This window comes from Sminthopsis crassicaudata, chromosome 4, assembly GCF_048593235.1.
Source record: "Sminthopsis crassicaudata isolate SCR6 chromosome 4, ASM4859323v1, whole genome shotgun sequence".
Classification (NCBI taxonomy): domain Eukaryota; kingdom Metazoa; phylum Chordata; class Mammalia; order Dasyuromorphia; family Dasyuridae; genus Sminthopsis; species Sminthopsis crassicaudata.
In genome coordinates, this window is record NC_133620.1 from 477,742,778 (window position 1) to 477,760,371 (window position 17,594).

A 17,594-nucleotide genomic window follows, 5' to 3' on the forward strand; every position below is an offset into this window, starting at 1 on the left:
CACTACAGTGAGTGCGCCTCCGCTCCGAGCCAGCACCGATCTCTCTCTCAGGCTCCGCCTTCCAATTCTCACTTCGGGATGCTAGGATGATCCGGACGGGCAGCACAGCATGGGCAGTGCACTCATGGGGGAAGCTCAACTGATTGGCACTTCCACTCCCATGGAGCTGATGCTGCGCCGCTCCCGAGGCTGGCCGCCCCTCCCGCCCGCCGTGGAGGCCCAGCAAGTGCCCCGGGCCGGCCGGCCTCTGGCGCCTCGGCGGAACTCCGGGTTGGCGCAGCAGCTTGGGGGGGGGGGGGGGCAACATGGACCGAGGAGGCGGGACCCAGCTGTCCTTCCCGCTGCTCTGGGGGGGGGGGGGGCAACACGGACCGAGGAGGCGGGACCCAGCTGTCCTTCCCGCTGCTCTCCAGCTTCCCCTGGTGGGCGTGAGGGAGGGGAGTGGGGGAGGCCCCCGGGCCTGAGCCACGCGCGCCTCGGCCCCTACCCAGCCCGGGACCCCCGGGACCGGCCGGGCCGAGAACGCTCAGCAGAGGACCGCGAGGGCCGCCCCCGCGCCCCCCAGCCCTCCCGGGCCCCAAGCGCCCCAGAGCTGAACAGGCCGGCGGGGGCTCGGGAGGCCCCCGGAAGTAGGGAGACGAGGGGGCGAGGAAGGGGCTCGCGCCAGGTCCCAGGAGGATCTTCAGTCTCCCCCTAGCACTACAGGCTCGGGGAGAGGGGAGAGTAAACATGGCGCTCCGCCCCTTCCCCCTCCCCCAGGGCCGGGCTGGCTGTCGCGCCTGCGTGGTGACGCCACCCAGGCTCCAGCCCCGCCCCCGGCCCCGCCCCGCGCCTGCCCAGTCACGAGCTCAGAAAGGGGTGACCCGCTCCGCGTCCGCCGGTGCTCCGTCTCCGTCCCCAGGGGTGCTCCGCGTCCGCGTCCGTGAGCGGCTGGGGCCGCGGAGCGTCTGCTCATGGAGCCCCGGGGCCCGGCTCGGGCCGTGCTGCTCGGGCCGTTGCTGCTGCTGCTGCCGCTCCTCCTGCCTCCGTCCGGGCCGGCCGCGTCCGCCCAGAGCGCGGCCGCTGGTGAGAGAGCGGAGCGGGGGGAGAGTCGAGGGCGAGGAGGGAGCCGGGCTGAGGGAGAGCCCAGTGGGCCTGCGCGGGGAGGAGAGGGCGAGCCGCGGCTCTCCTGGGGGCACCCTGCGCTTGCGCGGAATGGGGCGGGGCGCGCTGGTCAAGGACCCGCCCCCACCGCGCCCCTTCCTGGTTTTCTCGGGTTTTTGCGTCACTCCCTCCCTCCATCACCCCTCGACTTTGGGGGTGCCGGAGTGGGGGCTTCGGAGACTTTGGGGATGTCTCGAGTCTCCCAGTTGGCTGATGTTCGGGGGGATTGTAACACCCCCCCCACCCCCACCCCCCGCAAAGTGCTTCTGGAGTCCTCGTCCGCCCCCCTTCCCCGCTACTTGTGCAGTTCCACCCTCCCCCAGGTCTCCGGGGTCCTGGTCCTTTCTCCCCCTCCCCCCCACCCGCGCTCTTTCTTTGGGGGAGGTCCTGGCATCCTGACAGATTCGCCTGATGTGAGCCCGAGCCTTTATGGGAAAGCTGGGCCGGTCGCTGCCCTCGGGGACCTCCCCTACTAGGGCTCCTAACCCAGAAAACCGAGGGGAAAGTGCCGATTAGCGCCCAGGGCCTGCAGCAGGCAGGGACCGGCTTCCTCATTCGGGCCTCCTGGTGACCTCAGCCCCACAGTCCCGGAAGGCCTGACCTGGGCTGGGCAGGGGCCTCCCAAAGTACTCAGACACAGGCCTGGCTCCTCCTGGCTGTGCTGGGGATGGCCTGGCTGGGCCTGGCTGTGCTGGGGATGGCCTGGCTGGGCCTGGCTGTGCTGGGGATGGCCTGGCTGGGCCTGGCTGTGCTGGGGATGGCCTGGCTGGGCCTGGCTGTGCTGGGGATGGCCTGGCTGGGCCTGGCTGTGCTGGGGATGGCCTGGCTGGGCCTGGCTGTGCTGGGGATGGCCTGGCTGTGCTGGGGATGGCCTGGCTGTGCTGGGGATGGCCTGGCTGGCCCTGGCTGTGCTGGGGATGGCCTGGCTGGGCCTGGCTGTGCTGGGGATGGCCTGGCTGTGCTGAGGATGGCCTGGCTGGGCCTGGCTGTGCTGGGGATGGCCTGGCTGGGCCTGGCTGTGCTGGGGATGGCCTGGCTGGGCCTGGCTGTGCTGGGGATGGCCTGGCTGGGCCTGGCTGTGCTGGGGATGGCCTGGCTGTGCTGAGGATGGCCTGGCTGTGCTGGGGATGGCCTGGCTGTGCTGGGGATGGCCTGGCTGTGCTGGGGATGGCCTGGCTGGGCCTGGCTGTGCTGGGGATGGCCTGGCTGGGCCTGGCTGTGCTGGGGATGGCCTGGCTGGGCCTGGCTGTGCTGGGGATGGCCTGGCTGGGCCTGGCTGTGCTGGGGATGGCCTGGCTGTGCTGAGGATGGCCTGGCTGTGCTGGGGATGGCCTGGCTGTGCTGGGGATGGCCTGGCTGTGCTGGGGATGGCCTGGCTGGGCCTGGCTGTGCTGGGGATGGCCTGGCTGGGCCTGGCTGTGCTGGGGATGGCCTGGCTGGGCCTGGCTGTGCTGGGGATGGCCTGGCTGGGCCTGGCTGTGCTGGGGATGGCCTGGCTGGGCCTGGCTGTGCTGGGGATGGCCTGGCTGGGCCTGGCTGTGCTGGGGATGGCCTGGCTGGGCCTGGCTGTGCTGGGGATGGCCTGGCTGGGCCTGGCTGTGCTGGGGATGGCCTGGCTGTGCTGGGGATGGCCTGGCTGGGCCTGGCTGTGCTGGGGATGGCCTGGCTGGGCCTGGCTGTGCTGGGGATGGCCTGGCTGGGCCTGGCTGTGCTGGGGATGGCCTGGCTGGGCCTGGCTGTGCTGGGGATGGCCTGGCTGGGCCTGGCTGTGCTGGGGATGGCCTGTCTGTGCTGGGGATGGCCTGGCTGTGCTGGGGATGGCCTGGCTGTGCTGGGGATGGCCTGGCTGTGCTGGGGATGGCCTGGCTGTGCCGGGGATGGCCTGGCTCCTCCTGGCTGTGCTAGGAATGGCCTGGCTGGGCCTGGCCAAGGCCTTTGCAGCAGGTCAGGATGTTGGTTTTGTTGCTTTGTTAGAGCTTTATTTCTCCCTTTTCTCAATGGGGGGGAGGGGGGTACGACAGATTGAAAACTCTTGCAAGGCTTGTTGTAGAGTCCAGCCTGGAGGCTGCCCCTTTCTGAGTCTTGAACCCAGGATCCTGTGAGCGACCGGTTGAGGCTTTCTGGTGCCAGCAGGTCCTTGGTGGGGAGTTGGGGGCATTAAAATGCGGGCCCCGTTCTTCCTCTGCTTCTGATGGAGGCTGTTTTCCTCCAGCTTGCTCCGAGAACACCAACAAATCCTGCAGCGAGTGCCTGAAGAACGTCTCGGTGAGTGCCTCTGCCCTCCCCCACACCCCAGGCTGCTCCTGGTCTGCTCCTCCCGTGGGACTCCTCCCGTGGGGCTCCTCCCAGGGGGCTCCTCCCGGGGGGCTCCTCCCGTGGGGCTCCTCCCGTGGGGCTCCTCCTGTGGGGCTCCTCGAGCCCAGTGGCCAGCAGGCCTTTGAGAAGCGCTTGTGGGCGGGCGGGTGGGGGCGTGATCAGCCAGGCGGGGGTTTTCTCTCAGGCGAGAGGGGGTTTGGGGCGTCTGGGGAGCTTGGAAGCTCCGGGTCTGCCGCAGGGCCCCGGGCACTGTGGACGTTCAGTCCAGGCGGCGAGACCGAACGCAGACAGAAAGGAGCCCATTTGAGTGACAGGGCCTGGCTTGTTCCGGGGTGGGGGGGGGCAAATCCTGGGGCTGATCCTTCTGGGATGAGGGAGGCAGGGAGGTGCCCCCGGGCACTCCCAGGCCCTCGGGGCAGAAATGTGCTCCGGCTGGTCCTGCAGCCAGTTCTGAGGGACCAAGGCCCGTTAGGCCCGTCCCGGAGCATCTGTGCCAAGTGAGCTGATTGTCCCGGGCCACCGCAGGCCTTCCCGGCGCCAGACCGGAGCCTCTGAGACGTAGGGGCTGCGGTGACTAGGAAAGAACCCCGTTGTTGCCATCTGGCTGAGCGCTGCCGGGAGAAGAGGCTCCTGCTTTCCTGAGGGAGGGGTGCTCCCCTCGGCGCGGTCCAGCCCCGGGACGGTGCCCCTGGCTCCCCGCCCCGGGGCTGCTCAGCTCCAGTTCCCTCCCGTTTCAGTGCTTCTGGTGCTACACGAATAACGCCTGCCTGGACTATCCCGTCCGGAAGATCCTGCCACCCAGCTCGCTCTGCCAGCTGAGCTCTGCCCGATGGGGCGTGTGCTGGGGTAAGCGCTGCCTCCCTCCTGCTGCCCGCGGGGCTGCAGTCCCCATTTCAGGCTGGCCTTGGGCCCTCGTGGGGGGGGAGGGGGGTCCTCCTGGCTCCTGGGTACCAGAACTCTCTGCCCGCGGGGAGGCCGTTTATGAGGCGCCGGGCCTTGTGCTCAGGGACCTTGCCCTCTGAAACAAGAGGGAAAGGGGAGCGGGGGAAGGTCCTGCTATGAGGAGGGAGGAGGGTTCCCGGAGGAAAGGGCAGATGGGGTTAGGCCCCTGGTGGCCTGCCCATGTGCTCATGGTGGGGGGGGGGGGGGAGGCCTGGGGCTACTTTCACTTTGCCCATCTTCCTGTCCCAGTGAACTTCGAAGCCTTGATCATCGCCATGTCGGTGGTGGGAGGTGCCCTTGTCCTGGGTATCACCATCTGCTGCTGCTGCTGCTGCCGGAAAAAGAAAGACCCCAGGTGAGCCTTGGGGGGCACCTGGGGCGGGGCTGGGCCCGCAGCTGCGGCCGCTGACCGGTGACTCTTGGTCTTGGCAGGTCCGATAAAGAGGAAGAGCGCGCTGCGAGAGAGAGAGAAGAGAGAAGAGTTCGGCAAGAGGAGAGGTGAGGGCGCCCGGCCCACGGGGGCCTTCCCGGGCGGGCCGGGGCCTCCAGGGGCGGCTCAGGCCTTCGTGGGCGGCTCTAGTCTCTGGTCCGCAGGGGTAGCTCCGGCCTCAGCCTCTGGGCTGCATTTGGGCTGCTTCTGAATCAGCCGTTCTCTTCACTGTTCTAAGGGCCGGCCCATGCTGGAGCCCAAGGCTAGAAGGGCAGCCGGCCCGAGCCGAGGAGGGTCTGGGGAGTGGGACCAGCGGGGGGGGGGGGGGGCGGTGAGACTGGCTGGGGATGTTGTAGGAATGAGCCTCGAAGGACGTCCAGGACGCGGGCGTGTGGAGCCTGTGTCAGCCTGGCAGTGCCCGGAGGCCGGGCAGGGGAGAGCGGAGACCACAGCGGCCTAGGAGGGGGGTCTCTAGCTGGACGTGGGACACAGGAGGGGGACGTCGGCCACGCCGTGGAAAAGCCGGCCAGGTTGGGTGGGAGCGCAGGCGGTCACATGGGGTTAGACCTCCAGTGGTCTGCCCAGCCAGGAGGCTGCAGTGCACACACGCTATGGTCGCTGCATCTCCCCTGTTTCCTGGGGGTTAAGAAGTCTCGAGGCTCCTGGTGAAAGGGGGCGTTGGGCGGCCAGCACGGGTCCTGAGGCCTTGGGGTCGGCTTGCCGGCCTGTTGGGCAAAGGGGGGCAGGCGTCCACTCCCTGGGCCTGCAAACGGGGGCGGGACAGTCGGGTCTTCTCGGTGCGTGACCGGATTTCCTTCTTGCAGGAGAGCGGAGATGAAGTCCAGACATGAAGAAATCAGGAAAAAATATGGTGAGAGCTCTTTGTTGGTCTGCAGGCGGGCCTCAGACACGTGGGGAGTGCCCCATGGGGAGGGCACTTTGTCCGGGAGATGGCCGTGCTCCGAGAGGCCCTGCCCGTGCTCACCCGTCCGTGGGCCGGGCACAGGATGGCAGCCCTTGCCATTGGGCCGGAGTCCGGGGGAGCTGGCAGGAGAAACCACTGGTCTGGAGATTTGCCTGATGTGGGCCTGTGGGTACCAAGGGTGGGTACCCGGCCTTGTCTGGGCACCTCCTCTCTGACCTTACGGCCCATTAAGTCCTGACTTTTCCCACTGCTCCCACCCTTCCCTAAGGAAGGTCCGAGGAACTAGGGGGAGACATGCCCTGTGAAGGGGGGTGGCGGTGGTTCCCCCTGCAGGCTTCCGGTCAGATGTGAGCCTCTTCCTGAGTCTGGACTGATGAGTGTGTGGGTGTGTGTCTGTGTGTGGAAGCTTGCCCACACCTCCCTGAGAGCCGGGAAGCTGAATGGGTTTCTCTGCCCTTGGGTGACTGGGCTGTCCTCTGAACGTCTCGCTTCCAGGGCTGTTTAAAGAACAGAATCCTTACGCCAGATTCGAGAACTAGCCCCCGTGGGGGCGGCCGGACCTTCTCTGCCCGGACGAGCCCTGCAGATGGCGAGGAGAGCCCACCCCGGCCTCCATTTTAACACGATGCTTTCAGTAAAGAGCCTTATGTTCAATAGCCCTTGACGAATTCTTGTAGTCCATGAAACACCCCAAGAGAAGCCCTCCTCCTTGGCCTGGCGGACACGGCTCCGATGCCCCCGGGCCCCCTTTGTCTCCTGGATCAGCTGTGCTCACAAAAGGGGTCAGGCTGCCCCCTCCCCCTACCCACTGACTCCAACGCCTTTCTCGGCTTCCCGACGCGCCCTCGTCAGCACCTTTGTTCCTTCAGACCGAGGCCTCGGTTCGGGTTGAAGTCACCTTCGCCATCTAACCCTTCGTGATCAGACAGCCTGAAAGCGGGCATCCCTGCTTGTCTCTTATGCCCGGCCCCAAAGGAGCCGCCAGCCGTGGCTGAAGTATGGTGCAAAGGTGGCACTGGACGAGCCCGCCAGAATCAGAGCGTTGGGGTGTTTGGGGGTTCTTTGGACCCTTCTGTTTTTAAGAAACAGGGTTAGATTTCTTTCGCTTCAGGAGCAGGACTGGACGGCAGCCCCAGGGACAAGGAGCAGCGACCATCCACACTAAAAAAGTGCCTTCTCCAAGTCGGGAGCCGATCTGGGCCGTGTGGGCCCTGACCCCCTCTCCGGCCCAGGGAGCAGAGCTGGCCGGTTTCTCTGGGAGGGGCCAGAGCCCCTGGCCAGCCTTCTGTGGGTGGGACGTGGCGACCGGTGGCAGGCGTGAGCTGGGCTTGCTGACCAGGGTAGTCGATGGGGACCATTGTGGCAGCCCCCCTTTCTCGTGCTGCTGAGCCAGCTCCATCAAGGCCAGCCTGGGAGCAGGGAAGTGGAAGTGGGGCGTCGTCCTGCTGTGGAGAAGGCAGAGGGGCTCCCCCAAAGCTAGCACACAGTGTAACTCGAGAGCTGCTTTTAATCTTCCAAACGTTCCAATTTCTCCTTGCACTCTTTTTAAAAACACTTTTTATGGCGTATGTAACGGCCTTACTGTGAATTAACCTTTCTATGCTGAAAATCTCGAAGCTGCCTCTTGAACCCTTCCTCCCCAAGTTACTTGGCTGCCCGTGCACGGAGGGTAGTGCGCCCTTGTGGAGGGAGTGGCGGGGGGAGGGCTTCCGGGGAAGGAGCGCACCCCGGTGCCGTGCGAGGGCCGGCGGCGGGCAGAACCGCCTGGCGCGGTCCCGGGCCCACGGTGACGAGGGCCGGCCTCGAACCCTTCCAGGTCCGGAGGAGCCCAGATTTTTAAGTGTCTTTGCTGTGTTTCTGTCTGTTTCTATACGAGACCAATCTGTGGCCACAGGCTCATTCATGCTCACACTGGGGAGTGCCTTACTTTTGGAAAATCAAAATAATAAAAAAGGTTGATTATAATCAAACCTGTGCTGCGTTCTATGTCCTAGGCCCCGTAGCTGGTCTTCTGTGTATGGGCTGAGAGCTCCGGCCCTGGACTGCGCTCCATTCTCCGCCCCATGAGATGGACCTCTCCCTCCAGCCCCCTCTGCTGGTCTGGGCTGGAATAATGTTTCCTCCTTCTGCTTGGTTCTGCCAGTCCAGAATTCATTCTGAGCTGGTTTTTAAGGTTGTTAGGAGAGGGATTTGGGAAAGCTCAGGGGAGCCCGGCCTTTCCTCCGCCATCTTGCCTCTGCCCCGCAGAAGGAACGTGTTGTGATGAGGCTTGCCTGCCCCTCTGGGGCCCATCTGCTCAGGTACAGAACAGGTCCCCCCCGGCCAGAGTTGTCAGAGGACCCGGGAGATAAGATGGGCCAGGGCTCTCTTTTGAGAGACCCGGTGCCAGCCACAACTCAGGACGTTGCTCCCCTCTCCCTTTTCCTGACTGCTCACTGATGGTGATTTTACAGAAAGTTGAATTCCTGTCGGCCACCGCCCTCCTAGCGAGAGTCACCCTTTTCCCAGCTCTCCGCATCGTCTCCCTCAGACCCAAGTCTATAGCCACAGGACCCCCAGCCTCCCGGCACCTGCCAAAGGCAGGAGAAGAAAGTCCTCCCTCAAGTCCCCCACACCAGCCACTGTCCCGTTCCCTGAACGCTGTGGTTTTACTATGTCTATGTGGGAAGGGCCCCCCCAGAAGCTCTGCTTGGCATCTGGCTCTGCTCTGGGGGCGTCCGCACCCGTAAAATGTGAGTCCCTGCTTAGCACAGGACTTCAAGCTCAGAGCACAAGAAAGGCTTCCATTCGTTCCTTCGTCTCTTCAGACCTCCCCAGAACACGCTCTTCCCTTAGATGAAGCCTTCACTCCTCCTCCTGGGTCTAGCGGGACCCTCGAATTTAAGGGGGAGGATAAGAAGAGAATGGTAGTGGCCCAGGGCCTCCGTTAGACATGGGAGACAGCTCCTCTTTTCTCCTAACACGGATGCTGAACTCCTTCCTTGCCCAGCAGGATCGAAACACTTTGTCTTTTCCTTGTTTAGGAAAGTTCTAAGAATGCTGGCAGTAAAGTCTCATGGCTTCCAGCACCCGGCCGGGAAGCCCTGGGCCACTGTTCTCCCAGATGGGAAACGGACGTGTGCCCCAGGGCGGGAGAGACCTGGCCCCCGCACCCCCCTGGCTTTGGAACTTGTCCACATCTGGTACGTCTGGGTCATTAATGTGTGAGGTGAGCACAGACTGAGTGGACGGAGAACCTCATGAGAGGAACTTTGGGGGCAGACACGCCCCAGCCCAGCCCTCAAGCAGAGGAGAGAGATGGAGCTAGGGAAGGAGAGAGGAACTGAGAGAAAAAGGGGAAAACGGAAACCATGCAGGGAGGGGAGGGGGGGAGACAGACAAAAAGGGAGGAAGAAAGAGAGTGACAGAGACAAAAAGGAGGGAGGAAGAGAGGCAGAGACAAAAAGGGAGGAAGAGAGACAGACACAGAGACAAAAAGGAGAGAGGAAGAGGAAGAGAGACAAAAGGAAGGGAGGAAGGAAGAGACAAAAAGAGGGAAGAAGAGAGGCAGAGACAAAAAGGGAGGGAGGGAGAAAGAGAAAGAGACAAAGATAAAAGGGAGGGAGGAAGGAAGAGAGAGGCAGACAAAAAGGAGGGAGGATGAGAAAGACAAAAAGGAAGGGGGAAGAGAGACAGAAATAAAAAGGATGGAGGAAGAAAAAGAGAGACAAAAAAGGAGGGAGGAAGAGAGAGACAAAAAGGAGAGAGGAAGAGAAAGAGAGACAGAGACAAAAGGAAGGGAGGAAGAAAGACAAAAAAGAGGGAAGAACAGGCAGAGACAAAGGGAGGGAAGAAGAGACAAAAAGGAGGGAGGAAAAGAAAGAGACAGATAAAAAGGAGGAAGGAAGAGAAAGAAAGACAAAAAGGAGGGAGGAAGAGAGACAGAGACAAAAAGGATGGAGGAAGAGAGACACAGAAATAAAAAGGAGGGAGGAAGAAAAAGAGAGACAAAAAAGGAGGGAGGAAGAGAGACAAAAAGGAGAGAGGAAGAGAAAGAGAGACAGAGACAAAAAGAGGAAGAGGGACAGAGAAAAGAAAGAGAAACAAAGATAAAAAGGAGGAAGGAAGAGAAAGAAAGACAAAGAGGAAGGGAAGAGAGACAGAAAGGATGGAGGAAGAGAGAGACAGAAATAAAAAGGATGGAGGAAGAAAAAGAGAGACAAAAAAGGAGGGAGGAAGAGAGACAAAAAGGAGAGAGGAAGAGAAAGAGAGACAGAGACAAAAAGAGGAAGAGGGACAGAGAAAAGAAAGAGAAACAAAGATAAAAAGGAGGAAGGAAGAGAAAGAAAGACAAAGAGGAAGGGAAGAGAGACAGAAAGGATGGAGGAAGAGAGAGACAGAAATAAAAAGGATGGAGGAAGAAAAAGAGAGACAAAAAAGGAGGGAGGAAGAGAGACAAAAAGGAGAGAGGAAGAGAAAGAGAGACAGAGACAAAAAGAGGAAGAGGGACAGAGAAAAGAAAGAGAAACAAAGATAAAAAGGAGGAAGGAAGAGAAAGAAAGACAAAGAGGAAGGGAAGAGAGACAGAAAGGATGGAGGAAGAGAAAGACAGAAATAAAAAGGATGGAGGAAGAAAAAGAGAGACAAAAAGGAGGGAGGAAGAGAGACAGAGACAAAAAGGAGAGAGGAAGAGAAAGAGAGACAGAGAAAAGGAAGGGAGGAAGAAAGAGACAAAAAAGGGAAGAAGAGAGAGACAAGACAAAAAAGAGGGAAGAACAGAGAGACAAAAAGGATGGAGGAAGAGAAAGAGAGACAGAGACAAAAGGAAGGGAGGAAGAGAAAGAGAGACAAAGATAAAAAGGAGGAAGGAAGAAAAAGAAAGAGACAAAAAGGAGGGGGGAAGAGAGACAGAGACAAAAAGGATGGAGGAAGAGAGAAACACAGAAATAAAAAGGATAGAGGAAGAAAAACAGAGACAAAAAAGGAGAGAGGAAGAGAGAGACAAAAAGGAGAGAGGAAGAGAAAGAGAGACAGAGACAAAAAGAGGAAGAGGGACAGAAACAAAAAGGAGGGGGGAAGAGAGGCAGAGACAAAAAGAGGAAGAGGGACAGAAACAAAAAGGAGGGGGGAAGAGAGGCAGAGACAAAAAGGGAGGGAGGAAGAGACAAATGGAAGGGAGGAAGAGAGAGACAAAAAAGAGGGAAGAAGAGAGGCAGAGACAAAAAGGAGGAAGGAAGAGACAAAAAGGAGGGAGGAAGAGAGACAGAGACAGAGAGGGAGAGAGGAGGGACAGATAGAGGAAGAGAGAGAAAGAAAGGAGAAACAGAAAGGGAAGGAAGGAAGGCCTGAGGCAAAAACGAGACAGGAAGGGGAAAAGATGGAGGAGAGGGAAAGAGAGAAGAGAGACAGGAGAGAGGAGGGGGAGAGGGAAGGACGGGGAGGGGATCCCGTGTGGGGTCTGCTGCCGCCCCCGCTGGGCGACCCTGATCCCAGGAGCGCCCCTCGCGCCCCAACACAGTGCGCTCTTCTGCTGAGATTCTCCCGCTTTTAGAGAAGGAGAAAGAAGCCATCTTGCCCCGCTCGGGCCCCTCGCTGGTTCCCAGAGCTCGGGGCGCGCCGTGCCGGGGGAGGCTCCGCCGGAGCCCCGGCGGGCAGCACCTGCCCCGGTCCCGTGCCAAAAAGGGGCTCCCTTGAGGCGAGGCAGGGCCCACCTGGACACGCCCCCTTCTGTCAGTCGGGCCAGCCCCCCTCCCTCCCTCCCCCCAGTTTAGGACGGCAGCAGCGGGGAGGGGGGGAAGGGGCACGCACGCGCTTACTCCCTCTCATATCGCACCATCCTTAATCTCGGCTCCCAGCCCGTGACCATGGCAACAGGCTTCGGGATGGCGGCTGTACCACCCGGAGGCTTGCAGGGACACCTGGGCAGGAGCGGACCGGGAGCCGCAGCTCCGGGAAGCAAGGGGAGTTCTCCAGGCACGGGACGGGGGGCGGAGGGGGCGGGGGGGGGGGGGCTGCCCGCCTCACCACTGGGGACAGGCCCCGCTTCTCGGGCCGGGGCTCCGCTGAGCCGCTCCGCTTGACCCGGCCCTGGTGAGGTTTCTCCATTGTCAGAAGCCTGAGGAGCTGGGGGGGGGGGTGCCAGCCAGCCTTGCGCCCCCGGCAGGCCTTGCGCCCTGGCCAGCTTTGCACCCCTGGGCCCCCACCCTCAAAGCTCCGCACAGCTGGCGGGAGCCCCTCCCTCCGCGGGGCGGATGGCCAGAGCTGAGGGGCAGGGGGGCCCAGGGCCCAGGGGTCTGGAGAGAAGGGAGCCCGGGACATGGGCGGCACTCCTCCCAGCCCAGGGATCCCGGGGCCAGCCCATGCACGCCACCTTCCAAGCGGGGTTGGGAAAAGCGGCCCCCACGGGGGTGGGTCTTTATGCTGTGGGGATCGCGGGGGAATTCTCGGGGCCCTTCGTTGTCCACCCTAGGGCGGTTGCTATTTGGCCTGGGCTTCCCACCCGGTCTGGGACGGGGAAGGTGCCCTGGGATGGGGGCCTTGCCTCGCACTAGCACCATCAGGGTAAGTCAAAGCGTCATGGTGGCCTAGTGGTCTGGGCCAGGGGAAGAACCGAGACAAGAAGGGGGAGAGGGAAACCGAGAGAGGAGGGAGGGGAGGGAGACAGGGGAAGAGAAGAAAGGGGCGGAGGGAAAGAGAGGAGGGAGGTGAGGGAGAGAAAAAGGAGAGAGGAGGGGGAGAAGGAAAGAGAGGAGAAAGGGGAGGGAGGGAGAGAGGAAGAGAGACAGGAGAGAGGAGGGGCAGAGGGAAAGAGAGGAGAAAGGGGAGGGAGGGAGAGAAAAAGGAGAGAGGAGGGGGAGAGGGAAAGAGAGGAGAAAGGGGAGGGAGGGAGAGAGGAAGAGAGACAGGAGAGAGGAGGGGCAGAGGGAAAGAGAGGAGAAAGGGGAGGGAGGGAGAGAGGAAGAGAGACAGGAGAGAGGAGGGGGAGAGGGAAAGAGGAGAAAGGGGAGGGAGGGAGAGAGACAGGAGAGAGGAGGGGGAGAGGGAAAGAGAAGGAGAAAGGGGAGGGAGAGAGAGAGGAAGAGAGACAGGAGAGAGGAGGGGCAGAGGGAGAGAGAGGAGAAAGGGGAGGGAGGGAGAGAAAAAGGAGAGAGGAGGGGGAGAGGGAAAGAGAGGAGAAAGGGGAGGGAGGGAGAGAGGAAGAGAGACAGGAGAGAGGAGGGGCAGAGGGAAAGAGAAGGAGAAAGGGGAGGGAGGGAGAGAAAAAGGAGAGAGGAGGGGAGAGGGAAAGAGAGGAGAAAGGGGAGGGAGGGAGAGAGGAAGAGAGACAGGAGAGAGGAGGGGGAGAGGGAAAGAGGAGAAAGGGGAGGGAGGGAGAGAGGAAGAGAGACAGGAGAGAGGAGGGGGAGAGGGAAAGAGGAGAAAAGGGAGTGAGAGGGAGAAGAGAAGGAGAAGAGGGAAAGAGAAGGAGGGAGGGGAGGGTGAGAGGGAAAGAGGAGAGAAGGGAAGGAGAGAGAAAGGAGAGAGGAGGGGGAGAAGGAAAGGGAGGAGGAGAAAGGGGAAGGAGACAGGAGAGAGCAGGAGAAGAGGGAGAAAGAGGAGGGAAGAAAAGAGAGGAAAGAGGAAGAGAGGCAAAAGAGAAAGGAGGGATAGAGGGAAAGAGAGAGAAGGAGGGAATAGGGGAAGAGGGAGAGGGAAGAGAGATAGAGGAAGAAAGCCAAAGGAGGGGGAGGGAGAAAGCCAGAAGAGAGAGAGGATGTTTCCCTCTGTGTGAGGTGCCTCCCCCATCTCAGTTTCCTCAGGGTCCCAAGTCCCCTCCCCTCCCTTTTCCTGCCTCCTTCAGTGGGCTGTCTCCCCTTGTGGAGTGGGGGGCACTTTCTTCTTCTTAACTGTTGAATGCATTGGACTGGTTCTCTTTGGGGCCCGCTGATGGCCGCTCTCGGAGGCTCTTCCTGAAGGAGAGTCTGTTGCCGGCTTGGGGGGAGATCAGGGTGAGATGGTCAGGAAGGTGAGGGTCCCAGAGACTTCTGGTTTATTTGGCAGCATCTTCCTAGGAAATGTAATCACCACGGAGACAGGGTCCTGGAGGGAGCCCCTGGCAGGGGGTCCAAGGGTCCTTAGGTCCCAGGTAGAATTCCCAGGAGAATACGGGCTCGGGAGCGAATAACCCCCACGGCCCCTGATCTCAGTGCTCCACCACGTGGGGGTGAGATGGTCTCAGGTGATGCAATCTCTCCCTCATCCCTCCCCTCCCCACTGCCTCCATCTTGGGAAAAAGGAAAACAAGCTGACCCTGACCCTCTTCACTCAGGAGCCAAGTGATGTAGAACAAGCCCTTATGCTGAGGGGAAGGGTAGTGACCAAAGGAACTGGGGCCCAGGGAGGCCCAGAGACTCAGAGGCAGGGCATGTACCCAGGGCTCTTTCCACTGGACTGCCCTGCTTCCTACTCCATGCAGTGAACCCTCTGGGGCTGCTGCTCAGGAGTGGAGTCCTGCCTACCCCGACCCCTGAGGAGGTCACTGGGGAAGGGGCTGCCCGGACATAAGTTAGGAATGGGAGACAGTGCTGGCCCTTGAGTCAGGAGGGCCTGGATTCCAATCCGACCTCAGATGCTAGACACGTACTAGCTGGGTGACCCTGGGCAAGTCACTGAACCCCAATGCCTCGTAAAAAACAATGAACCAAAGAGGCCGCCAAAGGCCCCCCCAGACTTAGCCTCTCCCAGTGCCCTCGGACTCTTTGGCGGCAGGATGATCAAGACCACCCAAGCCAACAAGCCTTGGTGGAACGATCACTCTGTGCAAGCCCTTGGGCGGTCCTGGCCTATACGGTCAAGAGGAAGAACAGTCGTTTTCATAGAGATTGCCTTCTAAGAGGAGATCCAACCTGTAGCCAGGTATACAGATGGTAAATAACTGAATGATCTCAGAGAGGGAAAGCCTTGAAGGATGCTGAGCCTTCTGAGACAGGTGAGACCCAGAGCCTGAGCAGTCACAGGGGAGGGAGATGCAACCGAAGGGGGCAGCAAAGGACACGGTCCAGCTGGAACCCAGAGTGCACGAAGTGGTGCAGTGTAGCCAGGTGGGGGACCAGACATTGCATTCAATCCTAGAACCAGAGGTTGGTGGCTGAGGTCAGAGCCGTGGGGAGGGGGCGAGCTGGGAGGGTGAGATGGAGAAGAATTCAGGGCTGGAAGGGGAGGAGGCTGGAGGGAAAAGGAGGCAACAGATTAGGGCGAACTGGAGAGGGGAAGTAGAGACTTGGAGGGACCTCCAGGGGATCTGAACCCACTCAAAATGCTGGATTCCCAATGTGAATCACACATGCTCATCTCACTTTTTATATACAGAAAGAAAATGAATGTGCACAGCAGCTCTTGAGCCCCCATAGGTGTGCTTCCCGGATAATGCTTACATCAAGCAGGCAGCAGGCTTAATCAGTTTGTGGACTGAATATTTTCTAAGGTATAATAATAAAAAACAAATGGGACCAGGTCTCCCTCACGTGCAGAGGAAGTCCAGGGCAAAGTGGGCTCCAGCTTAGAGAACAGATTTCCTCCCGTTCCTGCCCATCCCAAGTCTGCTCCTGGGGGACGGCCTCGGGCTTCTGGGGATGCCTGTCCGTTTCTGCCTCATCCTCAGCTTCTGGTGATTCCAGAAACGGGCGCCCCATGACTGACTCATTCTCCAGTGAGAGGCAGAGAAACCGCCTTCCCCTCCCCAGGACTCCTTTGTCCCAGAGCCTTTGGCTAGCATGGCTTCTCCGGGAACACGGGGCCCGCTCTCTCCTCCTCCCTCTCTGGCCACTCGTCCTCTGCCTCCTTTGCTGGATCCTTCTCCAGAGCACGCCCTCTGACCACGGGGGTCCCCAAGGACCTCTTCTCTCCAGACTGCTTCCCTTGGGGATCTCCTGTGGGTCTCATCATCTCTATTCGGATGATGCTCAGATACACCTTCCCTGCCCCAAATCCTCGGCTGGCCTCCCATCCCCAGTTGCCCGTTAGACTTCTCAAACTGGACGTCCAGCCGCCAGGCCCGTGAGCAGCAGTCCCCGGGGATGCCTCCGTCTCTCTGCCCCAGGGCCGAGCGGTTCCAAAGCCTCCCGGGTTTACCTCCTCAGGCTGGCCTCTTCCTGGGGGCCTTGTCCCTCTCCGGCCGCCCTGGTTGGAACCCTCTCCTGCTCTTCTCCAGACACTGAGCCTCCCGGCTTCCCTGAAGCACCATGGAAGTCTCGCCTTCTTTAGGAACCTCCCTGACCCCTCATTTCCGTTCATGACTTTCCATTTATCCCCCGTGGGATGTTCAGGGAGGACTCCGAGCTTCTGGTGGGAGGCTGCCAAGGCCTTTTCAGGAGAGTGAGGGAGATTTAGGGAGAGTGAGACGGCGGCTTTACGCACCTCTCTACCGTTTAGAGTCGTGACCAAGTCAAGAAGCACCGGGTGCTTCACTGTCCTTCCCCAAGTGAAAGGTGCACCCCGCTTTCTCTTAGCAGGAGGAGGTTTGTGGACTCCTTGCGGGAAGGCAAGAGCTGTCTTTTAGTACACTTTGCATCCCCAGTCCCGGGCACACAGTAAGTGCTTAATAAAGAGCCGGTCACTGGTCCGCTCCTTTGGGGATAGTCCTAAATTGCCGTCCCGAAGAGCTGGAGCGGCTCACAGCTGGGCCACCGCTGCCCCTGTTTCCCCCATTCACTCTCGGGCCAATCTGACAGTGACTGGTGGGACCTGAAGCTGTCTCCACGTCTTTAGTGATCCGTGACGGGGAGCATTTCCCCACAAAGCCCGAATTTCTTCCTCTGAGGGTTGTTCTTGACCACTTCTCAGGCAGGGAATAAAATCCCCGCTCGGCGCCGCGCTGGTTGACTCCCAAAAGCATTTGAGTGAGAAAAAATAACCAAGTTCATTTAAGAACAAAAGGGCAAGAGCAGCAAAAGAGTGGAGGTTTAGCGCGCTACATGCTAACTGACATGAGGCAGGGACCGTCCGGCCCGCAGGGGCCCCGGGACCGGGCCGACACCGGCGGCTCCGAGACCCGCCGCCAGGGCCCAGGCTTTGGGGCAAGAACTCATCGGGAGAGTAGGGGAGCCACAGCCACAGTTCTGCGGTCTTACACCATTTACCGAGGAGGGGAGAAAATCTGACGTCAGACCCGGGGACGGGGCGCGCCAGAGGGGGAGCACCGCCCCTGGGAGTCCTCCATCACCCAAAAGGGCTTGGGGGGGGGGACAAGGCCGCTTGGGGGGGGGGACAAGGCTGGGGAGGGTGTCGGGCCGCTTGGGGGGGGACAAGGCCGGAGGGCGTCGGGCCGCTTGGGGGGAGGACAAGGCCGGAGGGCGTCGGGCCGCTTGGGGGGGGACAAGGCCGGAGGGCGTCGGGCCGCTTGGGGGGGGGGGGGACAAGGCCGGAGGGCGTCGGGCCGCTTGGGGGGGGGCGCCCTGGAGGACGTGGAGGACTGCGGGGAGGAGGGGAGTGGGGGGAGGGGCCTCAGACACCGAGTTGGGGGACTCCGAGAGGCCCCGCACCCCGACTGCCTCAGTTTCCCCTTCTGCAAAGTGACCGGAGGTGAGCCCACGGGGCTGAGGGAGGTTCGGCCGGGCCCAGCCCCCGGCTCCCCCGGCTCCCCCAGCGCCGCCTCGGGCTTCCTTCGGCCGGGCCCGGCCCCAGCACGGGGCAGCTCCCTGAGGCCAGCGGAGATTCGGACTGGACTCCGGCAGGCGCAGGCGCACACGCGCTCCCGCCCACACGTTACATCCCCACCAGAGCATACGCAGATACACGCTCACAGACACGCGCACGCGCCCTCCTACGCTTTCTCGGGTGGCGCAGTTCGTGCAGCACCAACTGCGGGTGGTGGGGTGGGGG

General features: G+C 61.2%; 1 protein-coding gene across 2 annotated transcripts; it reads left to right on the plus strand.

The window, feature by feature from the left end:
* The first annotated feature begins 811 nt into the window (after positions 1-811).
* PTTG1IP (PTTG1 interacting protein) lies at positions 812-7,721 on the plus strand. Of its 2 annotated transcripts, XM_074264536.1 has the most exons (7): positions 812-1,065; positions 3,356-3,408; positions 4,197-4,305; positions 4,651-4,756; positions 4,834-4,899; positions 5,656-5,702; positions 6,252-7,721. In XM_074264536.1, exons 1-7 carry the CDS (start codon positions 954-956, stop codon positions 6,293-6,295), a joined length of 537 nt encoding a protein of 178 aa, XP_074120637.1. In that variant the 5' UTR covers positions 812-953; the 3' UTR covers positions 6,296-7,721. The 2 variants fall into 2 exon arrangements, with proteins under 2 accessions (XP_074120637.1, XP_074120638.1); XM_074264537.1 differs by lacking the exons at positions 5,656-5,702; positions 6,252-7,721 and adding an exon at positions 5,266-5,306 and having other exon boundaries at positions 821-1,065; positions 4,834-4,898.
* Positions 7,722-17,594: the final 9,873 nt, after the last annotated feature.